At 37.5% G+C, this 16,340-nt stretch overlaps 1 protein-coding gene across 1 annotated transcript in view; it reads right to left on the bottom strand.

The window, feature by feature from the left end:
• The window catches only part of WDPCP (WD repeat containing planar cell polarity effector), a 478,431-nt gene that overhangs the window by 198,661 nt on the left and 263,430 nt on the right, over positions 1 to 16,340 (bottom strand). Inside the window, exon 13 of the mRNA XM_003262443.4 lies at positions 7,238 to 7,301. Coding sequence (XP_003262491.2) covers positions 7,238 to 7,301 — 64 coding nt within the window. The remainder of the gene's footprint in view (positions 1 to 7,237; positions 7,302 to 16,340) is intronic.

Genomic DNA, 16,340 nt, shown 5'->3' on the forward strand with positions numbered 1-16,340 from the left:
ACAAAGAGGAGCTGGTATCCTTCCTTCTGAAACTATTCCAAGCAATAGAAAAAGAAGGGCTCCTCCCTAACTCATTTTATGAGGCCAGCATCAACCTGATTCCAAAACCTGGCAGAGTCAAAACAAAAAAAGAAAATTTCAGCCCCAAATCCCTGATGAACATCAATGTAAAAATCCTCAATAAAATACTCACAAACTGACTCCAGCAGCATATCAAAAAGCTTTGTCCACCATGATCAAGTCAGCTTTATCCCTGGGAAGCAAGGCTGGTTCCACATATGCAAATAAATAAACATAATCCATCACATAAACAGAACCAATGACAAAAACCACATGATTATCTCAATAGATGCAGAAAAGGCCTTCCATAAAATTCAACACCACTTCATGCTAAAAACTCTCAATAAACTAGGTATTGATGGAACACAGCTCAAAATAATAAGACCTATTTATGACAAACTCACAGCTAGTATCATACTGAATGGGCAAAAGATGGAAGCATTCCCTTTGAAAACCAGCACAAGACAGGGATGCCCTCTCTCAGCACTCCTATTCAACATAGTGATGGAAGTTCTGGCCAGGGCAATCAGGCAAGAGAAAGAAATAATGAATGGGCAATCAAATAGGAAGAGAGGAAGTCAAATTGTCTCTTTTTGCAGATGACATGATTGTATATTTAGACAACCCCATTGTCTCAGCCCAAAATCTCCTTAAGCTGATAAGCAACTTCAGCAAATCTTGGGATACAAAATTAATGTGCAAAAATCACAAGCATTCCTATACACCAATAATAGACAAACTAAGAGCTAAATCGTGAGTGAACTCCCATTCACAGTTGCTACAAAGAGAATAAAATACCTAGGAATCCAACTTACAAGGAATGTGAAGGACCTCTTCAAGGAGAACTACAAACCAGTGCTCAAGGAAATAAGAGAGGACACAAACAAATGGAAAATATTCCATGCTCATGGATAGGAAGAATCAATATCATGAAAATGGCTATACTGCCCAAAGTAATTTATAGATTCAATGCTATCCTCATCAAGCTACCATTGACTTTCTTCACAGAATTAGAAAAAACTACTTTAAATTTCATATGGAATCAAAAAAGAGCCCACATTGCCAAGACAATCCTAAGCAAAAAGAACAAAGCTGGAGGCACCATGCTATCTGACTTCAAACTATACTACAAGGCTACAGTAAAGAAAACAGCATGGTACTGGTACCAAAACAGATATATAGACAAATGGAACAGAGGCCTCAGAATAATGCCACACATCTACAACCATTTGATCTTTGACAAACCTGACAAAAACAAGCAATGGGGAAAGGATTCCCTATTTAATAAATGGTGTTGGGAAAATTGGCTAGCCATATGCAGAAAACTGAAACTGGACCCCTTCCTTATACAAAAATTAACTCAAGACAGATTAACGATTTAAATGTAAGACCTAAAACCATAAAAACCCTAGAAGAAAAGCTAGGCAATACCATTCAGGACATAGGCATGGGCAAAGACTTCATGACTAAAACACCAAAAGCAATGGCAACAAAAGCCAAAATTGACAAATGGGATCTAACTACTCTAAAGAGCTTCTCCACAGCAAAAGAAACTATCATCAGAGTAAACATGCAACCTACAGAATGGGAGAAAATTTTTGCAATGTATCCATCTGACAAAGGGCTAATATCCAGAATCTACAAAGAACTTAAACAAATGTACAAGAAAACAAACAACCCCATCAAAAAGTGGGCAAAGCATACGAACAGACATTTCTCAAAAGAAGACATTTATGTGGCCAACAAACATATGAAAAAAAGCTCATCATTACTGGTCATTAGAGAAATGCAAATCAGACCCACAATGAGATACCGTCTCACAGCAGTTAGAATGGTGATCATTAAAAACTCAGGAAACAACAGATGCTGGAGAGGATGTGGAGAAATAGAAACGTTTTAACACTGTTGGTGAGAGCGCAAATTAGTTCAGCCATTGTGGAAGACGATGTGGCAACTCCTCAAGGATGTAGAACTAGAAATACCATGTGATCCAGCAATCCCATTACTGGGTATATACCCAAAGGATTATAAATCATTCCACTATAAAGACATATGCACACGTATGATTACTGTAGCACTATTCACAATAGCAAAGACTTGGAACCAACCCAAATGCCCATCAGTGGTAGACTGGATAAAGAAAATGTGGCACATATACACCATGGACTACTATGCAGCCATAAAAAAGGATGAGTTCATGTCCGTTGCAGGGACATGGATGAAGCTGGAAACCATCATTCTCAGCAAGCTAACACAGGAACAGAAAACCAAATAGCACATGTTCTCACTCATAAGTGGGAGCTGAAGAGTGAGAACACATGGACACAGGGAGGGGAACATCACACACAGGCCTGTCAGGGGGTGGGGAGATAGGGGAGGGATAGCATTAGGAGAAACAACTAATGTAGATGATGGGTTGATAGGTGCAGAAAACCAATGGCACATGTATACCCATGTGACAAACCTGCATGTTCTGCACATGTATCCAAGAACTTAAAGTATAATCAAAGAAAATGTGGTAAATATACACCATGAAATACAGTTCAGCCATAAAAAAGAATGACATCATGTCCTTTGCAGCAACATGGATGGAGTTTGAGAACATTATCCTAGTTGTAGTAACTGAGGTAATTAAACACCACATGTTCTCTAAGTGTGAGCTAAATATTGGGTACACATGGACATAAAGATGGAAATAACAGACACTAGGGACTCCAAAGTTGGTAGAGGAGTAAGGGTTAGAAATTTACCTATTGGATACAATGTTTATTATTTGGATAATGGGTACACCACAAGCCCAATCCTCACCATTACTCAGTGTATCCATGTAACAAACGTGCCCATGTGCTTCTGAATGTAAAATTTAAAAAAATTAAAAGATGGCATATACTAATGCAAATTTAAATACAGCAAGAAAAATAACAATAATTAACATTTATGTACCTAATACTGTATCATCAAATATATGAAGCAAAAACTGACAGGAGAGGTACAGTGGTGCATGCCTGTAATCCCAGCTACTTGGGAGGCTGATGTGGCAGGATTGCATAAACCCAGGGGTTCAAGTCCAGTCTGAGCAACATAGTGAGACCCTGTCTCTTAAAATAAACCAAATAGAATTGAAGTGAGAAATAGTCTACAATAGTAGTTGCAGACTTCAATACCCTACTCTTAATAATTGCTAGAAAACCAGACAGAAGGAAATATAAGACTTAAACAACACAATAAATCAACTAGTTGTACAAATACAAAATATTCTTCCCCAAAACATAAACATTATTCTCATGTCTATATAAGACATTTTCTAGGATAAACTAAGTTTCAATAGATTTAAAATGATAGATATCGAAGTATCTTCTCCCATCACAATGGGATGAAGTTACAAATCAATAACAGAAGTAAAACTAAAAAACCCCCAATTTCTGGAAATCATATAAATAACACACTCAGACAACTAACAGATTAAAAAAGAAACCACAAGGGAAATTAGAAAATGCTTAGAGACAAATAAAAATGAAAACACAGAGTATGTACTCTGAAACTAGGCTGCCTTGATTCAATTCCAATCCCTCAGGTAGAGACTATTTATTTTTAAACACCCAAATATCAATAGTTACCTAAATTCCAGCATTGTTAATCTGACAAATGTATAAATAATGTAAAGTGAAGTACTACCTAAATATTTGAAAAGTGAGTAATATAAAATATATACTAGAACTGTAGTCCTTAAGTCATTACAATATGCCAGGCACTTCATATATATTATTAATTCATTTGATACTTAAAGCATACTACGGATTTATGCATTATCATCACCACAGGCAATAAAATGAAAGCAAACAAAGTTAGGTAAATTATACAAAATTATGCAGCTAATAACTGAGAGAGCTTGGAGTTGAATCAACAGGCCTTAAATATAAGAAAATTACTATGAGGTTGCTGGACCTGAGGAAATGGGCCTGAAAGAACCCACCTCTTTGTTTACTTCACACTTGTACCTAGGAGCCTTGTCTCTTTTCAGTTTATTCTCTACAATGCAGCCTTAAGTGATCATACTCTAAACAAGGAATCAGCAAACTGTGACCTGCCGTCCAAGTCTAACCCAAACTAAGAATGGTTTTTGAAAAAAAAAAAAAAAAAAAATCACAGGAACAGTTTTTTGTGACATCAAATTTCAGTGTCTATATATGAACTTTTATTGGAACACAGCCAAACTTATTTCTGTATGTATTGACTATGCCTGCTTTTGCTCTATAATGGCAGAGTTAAGTAGATGCAACAGAGCCCGTATGGCTTGTAAAAAGTCTAAAATATTTACAAAACTAAGCCAAGCATGGTGGCACATGCCTGTAGTCTTAGCTCCTTTGGAGGCTAAGATAGGAGGATTGCTTGAGCCCAGGAGTTCAAGGTTATAGTGAGCTATGATCACATCACTGCATTCCAACCTAGGTGAAAAACCAAGACCCTGTCTCAATCAATCAATCAATCAATAAAGCAAGCAAGCAAGCCTAAACTATTTGCTACCTGGCCCTTTACAGGAAAAGTTTCCTAGCCAAAATACTGATAATATCACTCTTCTATTTAAAATGATTTAGTAACTTCCTATTGCTTTTGAGATAAATTCTAACTTCTTTATACGGAATGTAAGCCCCTTTAGTCTCTCTGCTTTCTGGCCATATCAACTTTCTTATCATGTTGTATGTCTTGTAACTTTTTACCACTGATAATATGCTAATGCAAAAAGGACTATTTTCAGGTTAACTGATAGACTTTTGTGTGATCCCATTGTGATTCATATGTTATTATTTTTAGTCTTTTAGCAAGAGATATCTCAAGGGTAGAAAATCATGTATGAGTAGGAACAATCCTGTTTATTTTACAAGCTTTTAATTTCAAAAGAGGTAACATTTTTCAATCTATAGGCTACAGACCTCTGGCTAGATGAAATTTAGATAGTAAGAATCAATCTATTAAAAAAAATCCTTTTAGGCAATTTCTACGTGGAACCTTAAATGTATATAGTAGATTGATGAGCTTAAATAGAACTTTGAGGCTTTAATGCTGTCAGTATTTTGAGCTTCTTTAAAGCAGACCTTGGGCTATAAATAAAGTTATGTATGAAGAGTAACAATGCAGCATTCTGAATAATGACTGTTTGCTTTTGCAAATAAAAAGGACAGTAAAACCACTTCTATACTTCCGTTATTTTAGATTTTCATCTTTTATGTGTAAAAATCCTCATGGGTTAAGATTAGCCTATCAGTAGAAAGGCTATTGGATGAAGGTGATTTGAACTAACATGGACACTTTATATTGTTATTGGCTAAACTGAGACTGAAAGCTGAAACAGATACGATTTGAGAAAAGTTTAGAAGGTGCCTTTCATGATGTTTCTAAATTAATTATTATAACATTAGAAATTACAGAACATAATACCTTGAGAGATAAATTTTACCAGGCACCAAACATTTAAGTATTCATCTCTTTAGTTCTTATCTTGGCTAGAAAAAAGACTGAAACTATAGACATAAAAAATAAAGAAATATGGGGAAAATCTACCGTTATTGGGGTAAGTGGCAAAGGTGAAAAGGTGGAGATAAGGAAAAAAGTCAATGGGGATGGAAAATCTAAAAAGCGTAATTAATTTTCTGACACTGTGGCCGGGCGCGGTGGCTCAAGCCTGTAATCCCAGCACTTTGGGAGGCCGAGGCGGGTGGATCACGAGGTCAGGAGATCGAGACCATCCTGGCTAACCCGGTGAAACCCCGTCTCTACTAAAAATACAAAAAAAAAAAGTTAGCCGGGCGTGTTGGCGGGCGCCTGTAGTCCCAGCTACTCGGGAGGCTGAGGCAGGAGAATGGCATGAACCCGGGAGGCGGAGCTTGCAGTGAGCAGAGATGCACCACTGCACTCCAGCCTGGGGGACAGAGCAAGACTCCGTCTCAAAAAAAAAAAAAAAAAATTTTCTGACACTGTGATCTCTGCATGTATAGATTTTGATGAAAATAATAAAACCTTCCCTCAATGTAATATGCCTGCTCAATTAAACATCACAAAATGCAGATGACGAACAATGGAATGTTCACACTTTTGAAATTAGATTTTTATGATCAATAATAGTATAATTAATTGAATGACATACATTTAGAATTTAAATATCAAACTCAATCCAAAGATGATTGATCTAATGTGATGAATCCATAATATTATCTAAAACATCAAAGCTTAATTTAAACTACAAAATGTCTTCACTGTGCAAAAGATTCAGGAAAAGGACCTTCTACAAGTATTTCTTGCTTTCAAGAGGCTTTTCATCTATTGTTTCTGTGACAACAATGAAATTGCTGTATAACAGAATATCTGAAACATCAAAGCTTAATTTAAACTATAAAATGTCTTAATTGTGCAAAAGACTCAGGCAAAAGCACCTTCTAGAAGCATTTCTTCTTTCAAGAACCTTTTCCTCTGTTGTTTCTGTAGAAACAATGAAATTGCTGTCTAACAGAATATGCTGGGAAACTAGGAAAGGACTTTTCCTTTGTTCATTTGATCTCAATGTGGCACTGTGGTGCAAGATCTTATAAAACAGAAACCTGATACAGAGTACAAAGATTTGTAAGAAACTGGTCAGTTTTACTGTTCTGTAGCTAATAAATGGGAGGGCCAGAGTGTACATGAATTTAACTTCTTGGATCCACTTTGTACTATGGTTACTTAAAAAATACATGTGAGAACATTCCTACTTTGTTACTCTACACTAAAATCTAAGGGACAAACTGAGCACATTCAAGATCTGTGGGACATATTTTGCCCTATGTCCTGGATTCTATAGCTTTTCTTCAGAGAATGGATTAGAAAGACATTTAAGCTTATTAGATAGATAGGTGTCATCCCCTTGCATCAAGGTACATGAGGAGAAAAGTTCAAGAATTATAAATTCTTAGAAAACATAAAAGATCCATTGGAGCCAGCAAAGAAAATGTCAACAAATCAAAAGATACTAGATGGTTATTGACCAGTTTCACGAAAGCAAACCTGCAAGTCAAGATGGAATAATGCTTTCCCACCCTGTGTCTAAGGCTGCAAAATGACACTAATCCTTTTTATGGTCACAAAAGCTGACAACTTACTCAGCCTTAGAACTGAAGGCACAAAATCATCTCCGAAAATGACTCACCATAAAGAGGTCACGAGCACCAATGTCAACAGCTAGGAGAAATGCCTTTTCAAACCTCTGGTACCTACAAGGCAGAAAAAAATGTTATGTTAGTTGTGAACAAGAATATATAAAAGAAAAGAGCTGTTTATTTAACATATTTCTGTGATATTGTTTTTGTCCTTCTGATTGGAAAAATATTTTCAAACAGAAGGGATTTGGCCTACTAAGATCTTCCATATGTGAAAAGTTATTACATTTAGGAGGGGCTGAGGCACAGAGCCTGTGGAGGCCTTAAGTATAACTTTCAAGAATAAACATAACCCCAAGTAGACACTGCTGACTATGATAGCTTAGAAAATATGTTGCCTCTTCTTGTTAGTACCTCCTGTATTTGCCTGAATCCCTCTCAGCTACAGAAATCAAAAGGCAATTGTGTTTATTTTGTGAATGAAGAGTGTCTTGTACTAGGAAGCTTATTGATTCATTATATATTCAGTGGAGGTGGGATATACTAAGGAAGAGGTCAGAGGATTAGCAAATTGTACTATTTGTCCATGCATTCACTGCAGTTTTGCATTTGTCCCCATTCCATTGTAACTATCTGGCAATACTAATTATCTATCTATCTATCTATCTATATATATATATTTTTTTTTTTTTTTTTGAGATGGAGTCTCACTCTGTCGCCCGGCTGGAGTGCAGTGGCATGATCTCGGCTCACTGCAACCTCCACCTCCCTGATTCAAGTGATTCTCCTGCCTCAGCCTCCCAAGTAGCTGGGAGTAGGCGCACACCACCATGCCCAGCTAATTTTTGTATTTTTAGTAGAGATGGAGTTTCACCATATTGGCCAGGATGGTCTCGATCTCTTGACCTCGTGATCCGCCGGCCTCAGCCTCCCAAAGTGCTGGGATTACAGGCGTGAGCCACTGTGCCTGGCCCCATCTTCTTTTTTTTTTTAATACAGGGTCTCACTCTGTCACCCAGGCTGGAGTGCAGTGGTGCAATCATCGCTCACTACAGCCTTGACCTCTTGGGCTCAGGTGATCTTCCCACTTCAGCCCCACCAAGTAGCTGGGCCTATAGGTGCACGCTACTATGCCCAGCTAATTTTTTGCATTTTTTGTAGAGATGGAGTTTCTGCCATGTTGCCCAGGCTGGTCTCAAATTCCTGGGCTCAAGCAAACCACCCACCTCAGCATCCCAAAAGTGCTGGGATTATAGGCCTGAGCCATTGTCATCATCTTCTTAGGATCAAACTTAAAGGTAAATTCTTATATTGTGTGCCCCTTTGGTCACATCTAATTCTATAAACTGCCCTTCCTTGAAACCCTCTCCTACCTTGGCTTGCCCTGCTTTCCTTAATTTTTTGTTTTCCCTTCCTTAGATGTATTCTTCTTCGTCTCCTTCGCTAGTTCATTTTTCTCTGCCTCCCCATGAAATCAGTATTCAATAATGCCCTTTTATTTCTACCCACTCTCTCCAATCTCCTCAATAACCTTACCATACCCAGGGCATTGCTTATCAGTTATCAGTGGCTTACAAATCTACACCTCTGGGATCCATCTCTTCCCTGATCTCCAAATTATTATTTCGAGGCACCTCAAAGTTAACATGTCTAACATGTTCACTGAAACATCAATTTGGCAATCATATAGGGCAAACTGAAATTGGAGAGAGTGAAATTAAGGGGGATAAGTTAGGATGTGCTCTTCTTTCTAGGTGAGAGGTAATGATAGACAGTAGATGGTAATGATACATGGTAAAATTAAAAAACTGACATTGGCATCTGGCAGCATGGTGAAACAGAAACAGCAAAAGAAAACTCCCAACTAGGTTGTTTATAAAATATACAACTTAGTTAAAGTAAATCATAGGACTATGAAAAGTAAGTAAATACCAAGGGGGCCATATCCTCCATAAAAAAATAACCAATTAAACAAAATCTCTTGATAGAAATCAGAGTAAGGATCACTCAGCAGACAACAAATAAGGGGCAAAAACAGGGCAGAACTACTTACAGGGCCATCACTCTTAGGAGATAAGCCTGAACAAAACTCAAGTTAAAGGTGATAAGCTCAGACTGTTGATTAAGCCAAGTACAAGAGCTAAACCCAAGAATTCTGATTAAGCCAGGGGCTAAAAGAGACCCAGGTTAGTAGTGCCCCTAACTTTCACAGAAACAAACAAATTCATGTCTGGATTAAAGCCTTTCTAATAGAGGCCCTCAATGATTTTTTAACATAAATTAACATAAATTAAAATCAAACAAGTATGAGTTCATAAAGATAATCAAAAACACAAGAAAACAAGGCACTATAACTAAAAATTAGAAAAATAACAAATTTAGATCTCCATGGATTTCAAATAATTGAACTATTAAAGTAGGCATATAAAATAATTCAATATAAAATATTTAAAGAAATGAGAGAGTCATGAAAATAAGCATGTAATATGATACAAAAAAGAATAATCAGGTTACTATTTTAAAGAATAAAACAGAACTTTTAGAAATAAAAATCTAATTATTGAAATTAAATAATTTGACTTTTTGTTTGTTTGTTTTGGACTGGGTCTTGCTCTGTTACCCAAGCTGGAGTACAGTGGCGTGATTATAGCTCACTGCAACCTCAACATCATAAGTACCTCGAGTGTCTTAGAAGACCTTGAGTCTCCTAAGCAGCTGTGACTACAAGCATGTGCCACATGCTGGGGTAATACTTTTTTTTTTTGTAGAAATGAGGTCTCATTATGTTGCCCAGCCTGATTTTGAATCCATGAGCTCGAGTGATCTTCCTGCCTCAGCCTCCCAAAGTGCTGGGACTACAGGTGTGAGCCACTGTGCTCAGTCAATTTGACACATTTGAAGAAAGAATTGGTGGAATAAAAGTGCATAAATTATGTATGTCAGGAATTACACAGAATGTTGCACAGAGGAAAAAGAGATTAAAAATATAAAGAGAGGCTGAGCAAATTAGAGAATATGAAAAAGTCTAATATGACTACACAGGGAATTAAGTTAATGGCTAAGAATTTCCAGAGATGATAAATGATATGAGACAATCAACACAAAAGAAACAATGTATATCAGGCAGGAGATATAAAAAGGAAATTTAAAATATCCACATTTGTAATGGAAATGCAGAACTGAACAAAAAGAGACAATTAGGCCGGGTGCCTATAATTCCAGCACTCTGGGAGGCCGAGATGGGTTTATCACTTGATGCTAAAACTTCAAGACCAGCCTGGGCAACACAGTAAAACCCCACCTCTACCAAAAATACAAAAATGAGCCAGATGTGGTGGTGGGTGCCTGTATTCTCAGCTACTCAGGAGGCTGAGGCACAAGAATTGCTTGAACCCAGGAGGCAGAGGTTGCAGTGAGCTGAGATTGTGCCACTGCATTCTAGCCTGGGCAAGAGAGTGAGTTTCTGCCTCAAAATAAATAAATAAATAAAAATAAAAAGATAAGAAAGAAAACTAAAACCTTCCAGAAAAGAAAGAAATAAAAGGCATCTATCAATAAATTGGAAGAGAGGAAGTCGAACTATCTCCCTTCTCAGATGATATGATTCTATACCTACAAAATCCCATAGTCTCAGCCCAAAGACTCCTAGATCTGATAAACAGCTTTGGCAAAGTTGCAGGATACGAAATTAGTGCAAAATGAGTTGCATTTCTATACAACAATAATGTCCAAGCTGAGAGCCAAATCAAGAATGCAATTCCATTCACAATGGCCACAAAAAGAATAAAATACACAGGAATACAGCTAAACAGGGAGGTGAAAGATCTTTACAATGAGAATTACAAAACACTGTGGAAAGAAATTAGAGATGACATAAACAATTGGAAAACCATTTCATGCTCATGGATAATAAGAATCGATACTGTTAAAATGGCCATACTACAGATTCAATGTTATTCCTATCCAACTACTACTGACATTTTTCACAGAACTAGAAAAACCTTAGATTTATATGGAACCAGGCCAGGCATAGTGGCTTATACCTATAATCCCAGCACTACTTAAAAAAAAATACAAAACATTAGCCAGGTGTGGTGGCGGGGGCCTGTAATCCCAGCTACTTGGGAAGCTGAGGCAGAAGAATCGCTTGAATCTGGGAGGCAGAGGCTGCAGTGAGCTAAGATCGCACCATTGCACTCCAGCCTGGACAACAAAAGTGAAACTACATCTCAAAAAAAAAAAAATTTATATGGAACCAAAAAAAGCCTGAACACCCAAAGCAATTCTAAGTAAAAAGAACAAAGTTGGAGGCATCAGGTTATGCACTTCAAACTCCTACAAAGCTACAGTAAACAAAGCAGCATGGTACTGGTACAAAAACAGACACATAAACCAATGGAACAGATTAGAGAACTTAGAAATAAAGGCAAACACCTGCAACCAACCATCTGATCTTTGACAAGATAGACAATAGCAGCAATGGGGAAATGACTTCCTATTTAATAAATGGTGCTGGAATAACTGGATAGTCGTATACAGATGATTGAAACTAGGCACCTTCCTTTCACTGTATACAAAAATCAACTCAAGATGAATTACAGACTTAAATGTAAAACCCAAAACTACAAAAACCTTAGAAGAAAACCTAGGAAATATCATTATGGACATAGGCCCTGGCAAAGATGTCATGACAGAGACTCCACAAGCAATTGTAACAAAAACAAAAAACTGATGAATGGGAAGACCAATTAAACTAAAGAACTTCTGCATAGCAAAAGAAACTATCAAAAAAGTAAACAGAGAACCTACAGAATGAGAGAAAATATTCACAAACTATGCATTTGGCAAAGGTCTAATATCCAGAATCTATAAAGAATTTAAATAAATTAACAGGCAAAAAACTTAAAACCCCATTAAAAAACGGGGAAAGGACATGAACAGACACTTCTCAAAATAAGACACTCAGCCAACATGCATATGGAAAAATCCTCAGCATCACTAATCGTTAGAGAAATGTGAATCAAAACCACAATGAGATACCATCTCATACCAGTCAGAATGGCTATTATTAAAAAGTCAGAAAACAACAGATGCTGGCAAGGGTGCAGAGAAAAAAGAACACTTATACACCAATAGTGGCAATGTAAATTAGTTCAGCTACTGTGGAAAGCAGTTTGGAGATTTCGCAAAGAACTTAAAACAAAACTACTATTCAACCCAGCAATCCCATTACTGAGTATATACCCAAAGGAATATAAATTGTTTTAACATAAAGATATGTGATGTGTATGTTCATCACAGCACTATTCACAATAGGAAGGACATGGAATCAACCTAGATGCTCATCAGTGGTTGACAGGATAAAGAAAATGTGGTATATCCAAAGCTGGGCAGAGACACAACCAAAAAAGAGAATTTTAGACCAATATCCTTGATGAACATTGATGCAAAAATCCTCAATAAAATACTGGCAAACTGAATCCAGCAGCACATCAAAAAGCTTATCCACCATGATCAAGTGGGCTTCATCCCTGGGATGCAAGGCTGGTTCAACATGCACAAATCAATAAATGTAATCCAGCATATAAACAGAACCAAAGACAAAAACCACATGATTATCTCAATAGATGCAGAAAAGGCCTTTGACAAAATTCAACAACCCTTCATGCTAAAAACTCTCAATAAATTAGGTACTGATGGGACATATCTCAAAATCGTAAGAGCTATCTATGACAGAACCACAGCCAATATCATACTGAATGGGCAAAAACTGGAAGCACTCCCCTTGAAAACTGGCACAAGACAGGGATGCCCTCTCTCACCACTCCTATTCAACACAGTGTTGGAAGTTCTGGCCAGGGCAATCAGGCAGGAGAAGGAAATAAAGGGTATTCAATTAGGAAAAGAGGAAGTCAAATTGTCCTGTTTGCAGATGACATGATTGTATATCTAGAAAACCCCATCGTCTCAGCCCAAAATCTCCTTAAGCTGATAAGCAACTTCAGTAAAGTCTCAGGATACAAAATCAATGTACAAAAATCACAAGCATTCTTATACACCAATAACAGACAAACAGGGAGCCAAATCATGAGTGAACTCCCATTCACAATTGCTTCAAAGAGAATAAAATACCTAGGAATCCAACTTACAAGGGATGTGAAGGACCTCTTCAAGGAGAACTACAAACCACTGCTCAATGAAATAAAAGAGGATACAAACAAATGGAAGAACATTCCATGCTCATGGGTAGGAAGAATCAATATCGTGAAAATGGCCATACTGTCCAAGGTAATTTATAGATTCAATGCCATCCCCATCAAGCTACCAATGACTTTCTTCACAGAATTGGAAAAAACTACTTTAAAGTTCATATGGAACCAAAAAAGAGCCCACATCGCCAAGTCAATCCTAAGCCAAAAGAACAAAACTGGAGGCATCATGCTACCTGACTTCAAACTATACTACAAGGCTACAGTAACCAAAACAGCATATTACTGGTACCAAAACAGAGATATAGATCAATGGAACAGAACAGAGCCCTCAGAAATAACGCCGCATATCTACAACTATCTGATCTTTGACAAACCTGACAAAAACAAGCAATGGGGAAAGGATTCCCTATTGCATAAATGGTGCTGGGAAAACTGGCTAGCCATATGTAGAAAGCTGAAACTGGATCCCTTCCTTACACCTTATACAAAAATTAATTCAAGATGGATTAAAGACTTACATGTTAGACCTAAAACCATAAATACCCTAGAAGAAAACCTAGGCATTACCATTCAGGATATAGGCATGGGCAAGGACTTCATGTCTAAAACACCAAAATCAATGGCAACAAAAGCCAAAATTGACAAATGGGATCTAATTAAACTAAAGAGCTTCTGCACAGCAAAAGAAACTACCATCAGAGTGAACAGGCAACCTACAAAATGGGAGGAAATTTTCGCAACCTACTCATCTGACAAAGGGTTAATATCCAGAATCTACAATGAACTCAAACAAATTCACAAGAAAAAAACAAACAACCCCATCAAAAAGTGGGCGAAGGACATGAACAGACACTTCTCAAAAGAAGACATTTATGCAGCCAAAAAACACATGAAAAAATGCTCATCATCACTGGCCATCAGAGAAATGCAAATCAAAACCACAATGAGATACCATCTCACACCAGTTAGAATGGCCATCATTAAAAAGTCAGGAAACAACAGGTGCTGGAGAGGATGTGGAGAAATAGGAACACTTTTACACTGTTGGTGGGACTGTAAACTAGTTCAACCATTGTGGAAGTCAGTGTGGCGATTCCTCAGGGATCTAGAACTAGAAATACCATTTGACCCAGCCATCCCCTTACTGGGTGTATACCCAAAGGACTATAAATCATGCTGCTATAAAGACATATGCACACGTATGTTTATTGTGGCACTATTCACAATAGCAAAGACTTGGAACCAACCCAAATGTCCAACAATGATAGACTGGATTAAGAAAATGTGGCACATATACACCATGGAATACTATGCAGCCATAAAAAATGATGAGTTCATGTCCTTTGTAGGGACATGGATGAAACTGGAAACCATCATTCTCAGTAAACTATCGCAAGGACAAAAAAAACAAACACCGCATGTTCTCACTCATAGGTGGGAATTGAACAATGAGAACACATGGACACAGGAAGGGGAACATCACACTCGAGGGACTGTTGTGGGGTGGGGGGAGGGGGGAGGGATAGCATTAGGAGATACACCTTATGCTAAATGACAAGTTAATGGGTGCAGCACACCAACATGGCACATGGATACATATGTAACAAACCTGCATATTGTCCACATGTACCCTAAAACTTAAAATACAATAATAAAAAAAAAGAAAGAAAATGTGGTATATATACACCCTGGAATACTATGCAGTCATATAAAAGAAAGAGATAGTCCTTTGCAGCAACATGGATGGAGTTGGTGGCCACTATCCTAAGAGAATTAATACAGGACCAAAAAACCAAATACCACATGTTCTCTCTTGTAAGTGGGAGCTAAACACTGAGTACACAGGGACACAAAGAAGGTAACAGTAGATACCAAGGCCTACTTGAGGCTGGAGTGTGGGAGGAGGGTGAATTGAAAAAGTACCTATGGAATACCATGCTCATTAGTAGCATAGTTATTCTGGGTGATGAAATAAGCTGTACACCAGACCCCCATGACATGCAATTTACCCTTGTAACAAACCAGCTGATGTACCCTTGAACCTAAAAGTGCAAGAAAAAAAGAATAACTTATACATAAAGTTTTAAAAAAGAAAAAGCTGCCAGAGAGAAGACATATCATCTAAAAAGGAACTACAAATAGACTGACCCTAGACTTCATTGGCAACAATGGGAGGTAGAAGACAGAAAATATCTTCAAATTATGGAGGAAAGATAAGCATCAAGTCTTTGAGCAGAGATTCCTCCAATTTGTCGATTTTTTTGTTGCAATTGCTTGTGGAGTCTTTGTCATGATGTCTTTGCCAGAGCCTATGTCCAGAACAATATTTCCTAGGTTTTCTTCTAAGGGTTTTATAGTTTTAGGTTTCACATTTAAGTCTCTAATCCATCTTGAGTTAATTTTTGTATACAGTGAAAGGAAGGGGCCTAGTTTCAATCTTCTGTATATACAAAAATTCTAAACTTGAATGTACGTAATAAAATAGGCTTGAAAATGTATAAGGCAAAACATGAATAGAATTAAAACAAATGATCAGACTACCATCACTGTATAAGACTTCAAGGGTTATCTCTAAATATTTGCTAGTCTAAGCAGTGAGAAAATTAGAAAGAAATAGGAGTCTTAAACAACACAATTACGAAGTTATATTTATTGGATACCTAGAACTTAAATCAGAGAACCACTTCCCGGGTTCACGCCATTCTCCTGCCTCAGCCTCCCAAGTAGCTGGGACTACAGGGGCCCGCCACCACGCCTAGCTAATTTTTTGTATTTTTAGTAGAGATGGGGTTTTACCGTGTTAGCCAGGATAGTCTCCATCTCCTGACCTTGTGATCCACCCGCCTTAGCCTCCCAAAGTGCTGGGATTACAGGTGTGAGCCACTGTGCCTGGCCCAGAGAACCTTAAATCTTAAATCAGAGAATGCACATTCTTCTCAAG

The sequence above is a fragment of the Nomascus leucogenys genome, chromosome 14 (assembly GCF_006542625.1).
Source record: "Nomascus leucogenys isolate Asia chromosome 14, Asia_NLE_v1, whole genome shotgun sequence".
Classification (NCBI taxonomy): Eukaryota; Metazoa; Chordata; class Mammalia; order Primates; family Hylobatidae; genus Nomascus; species Nomascus leucogenys.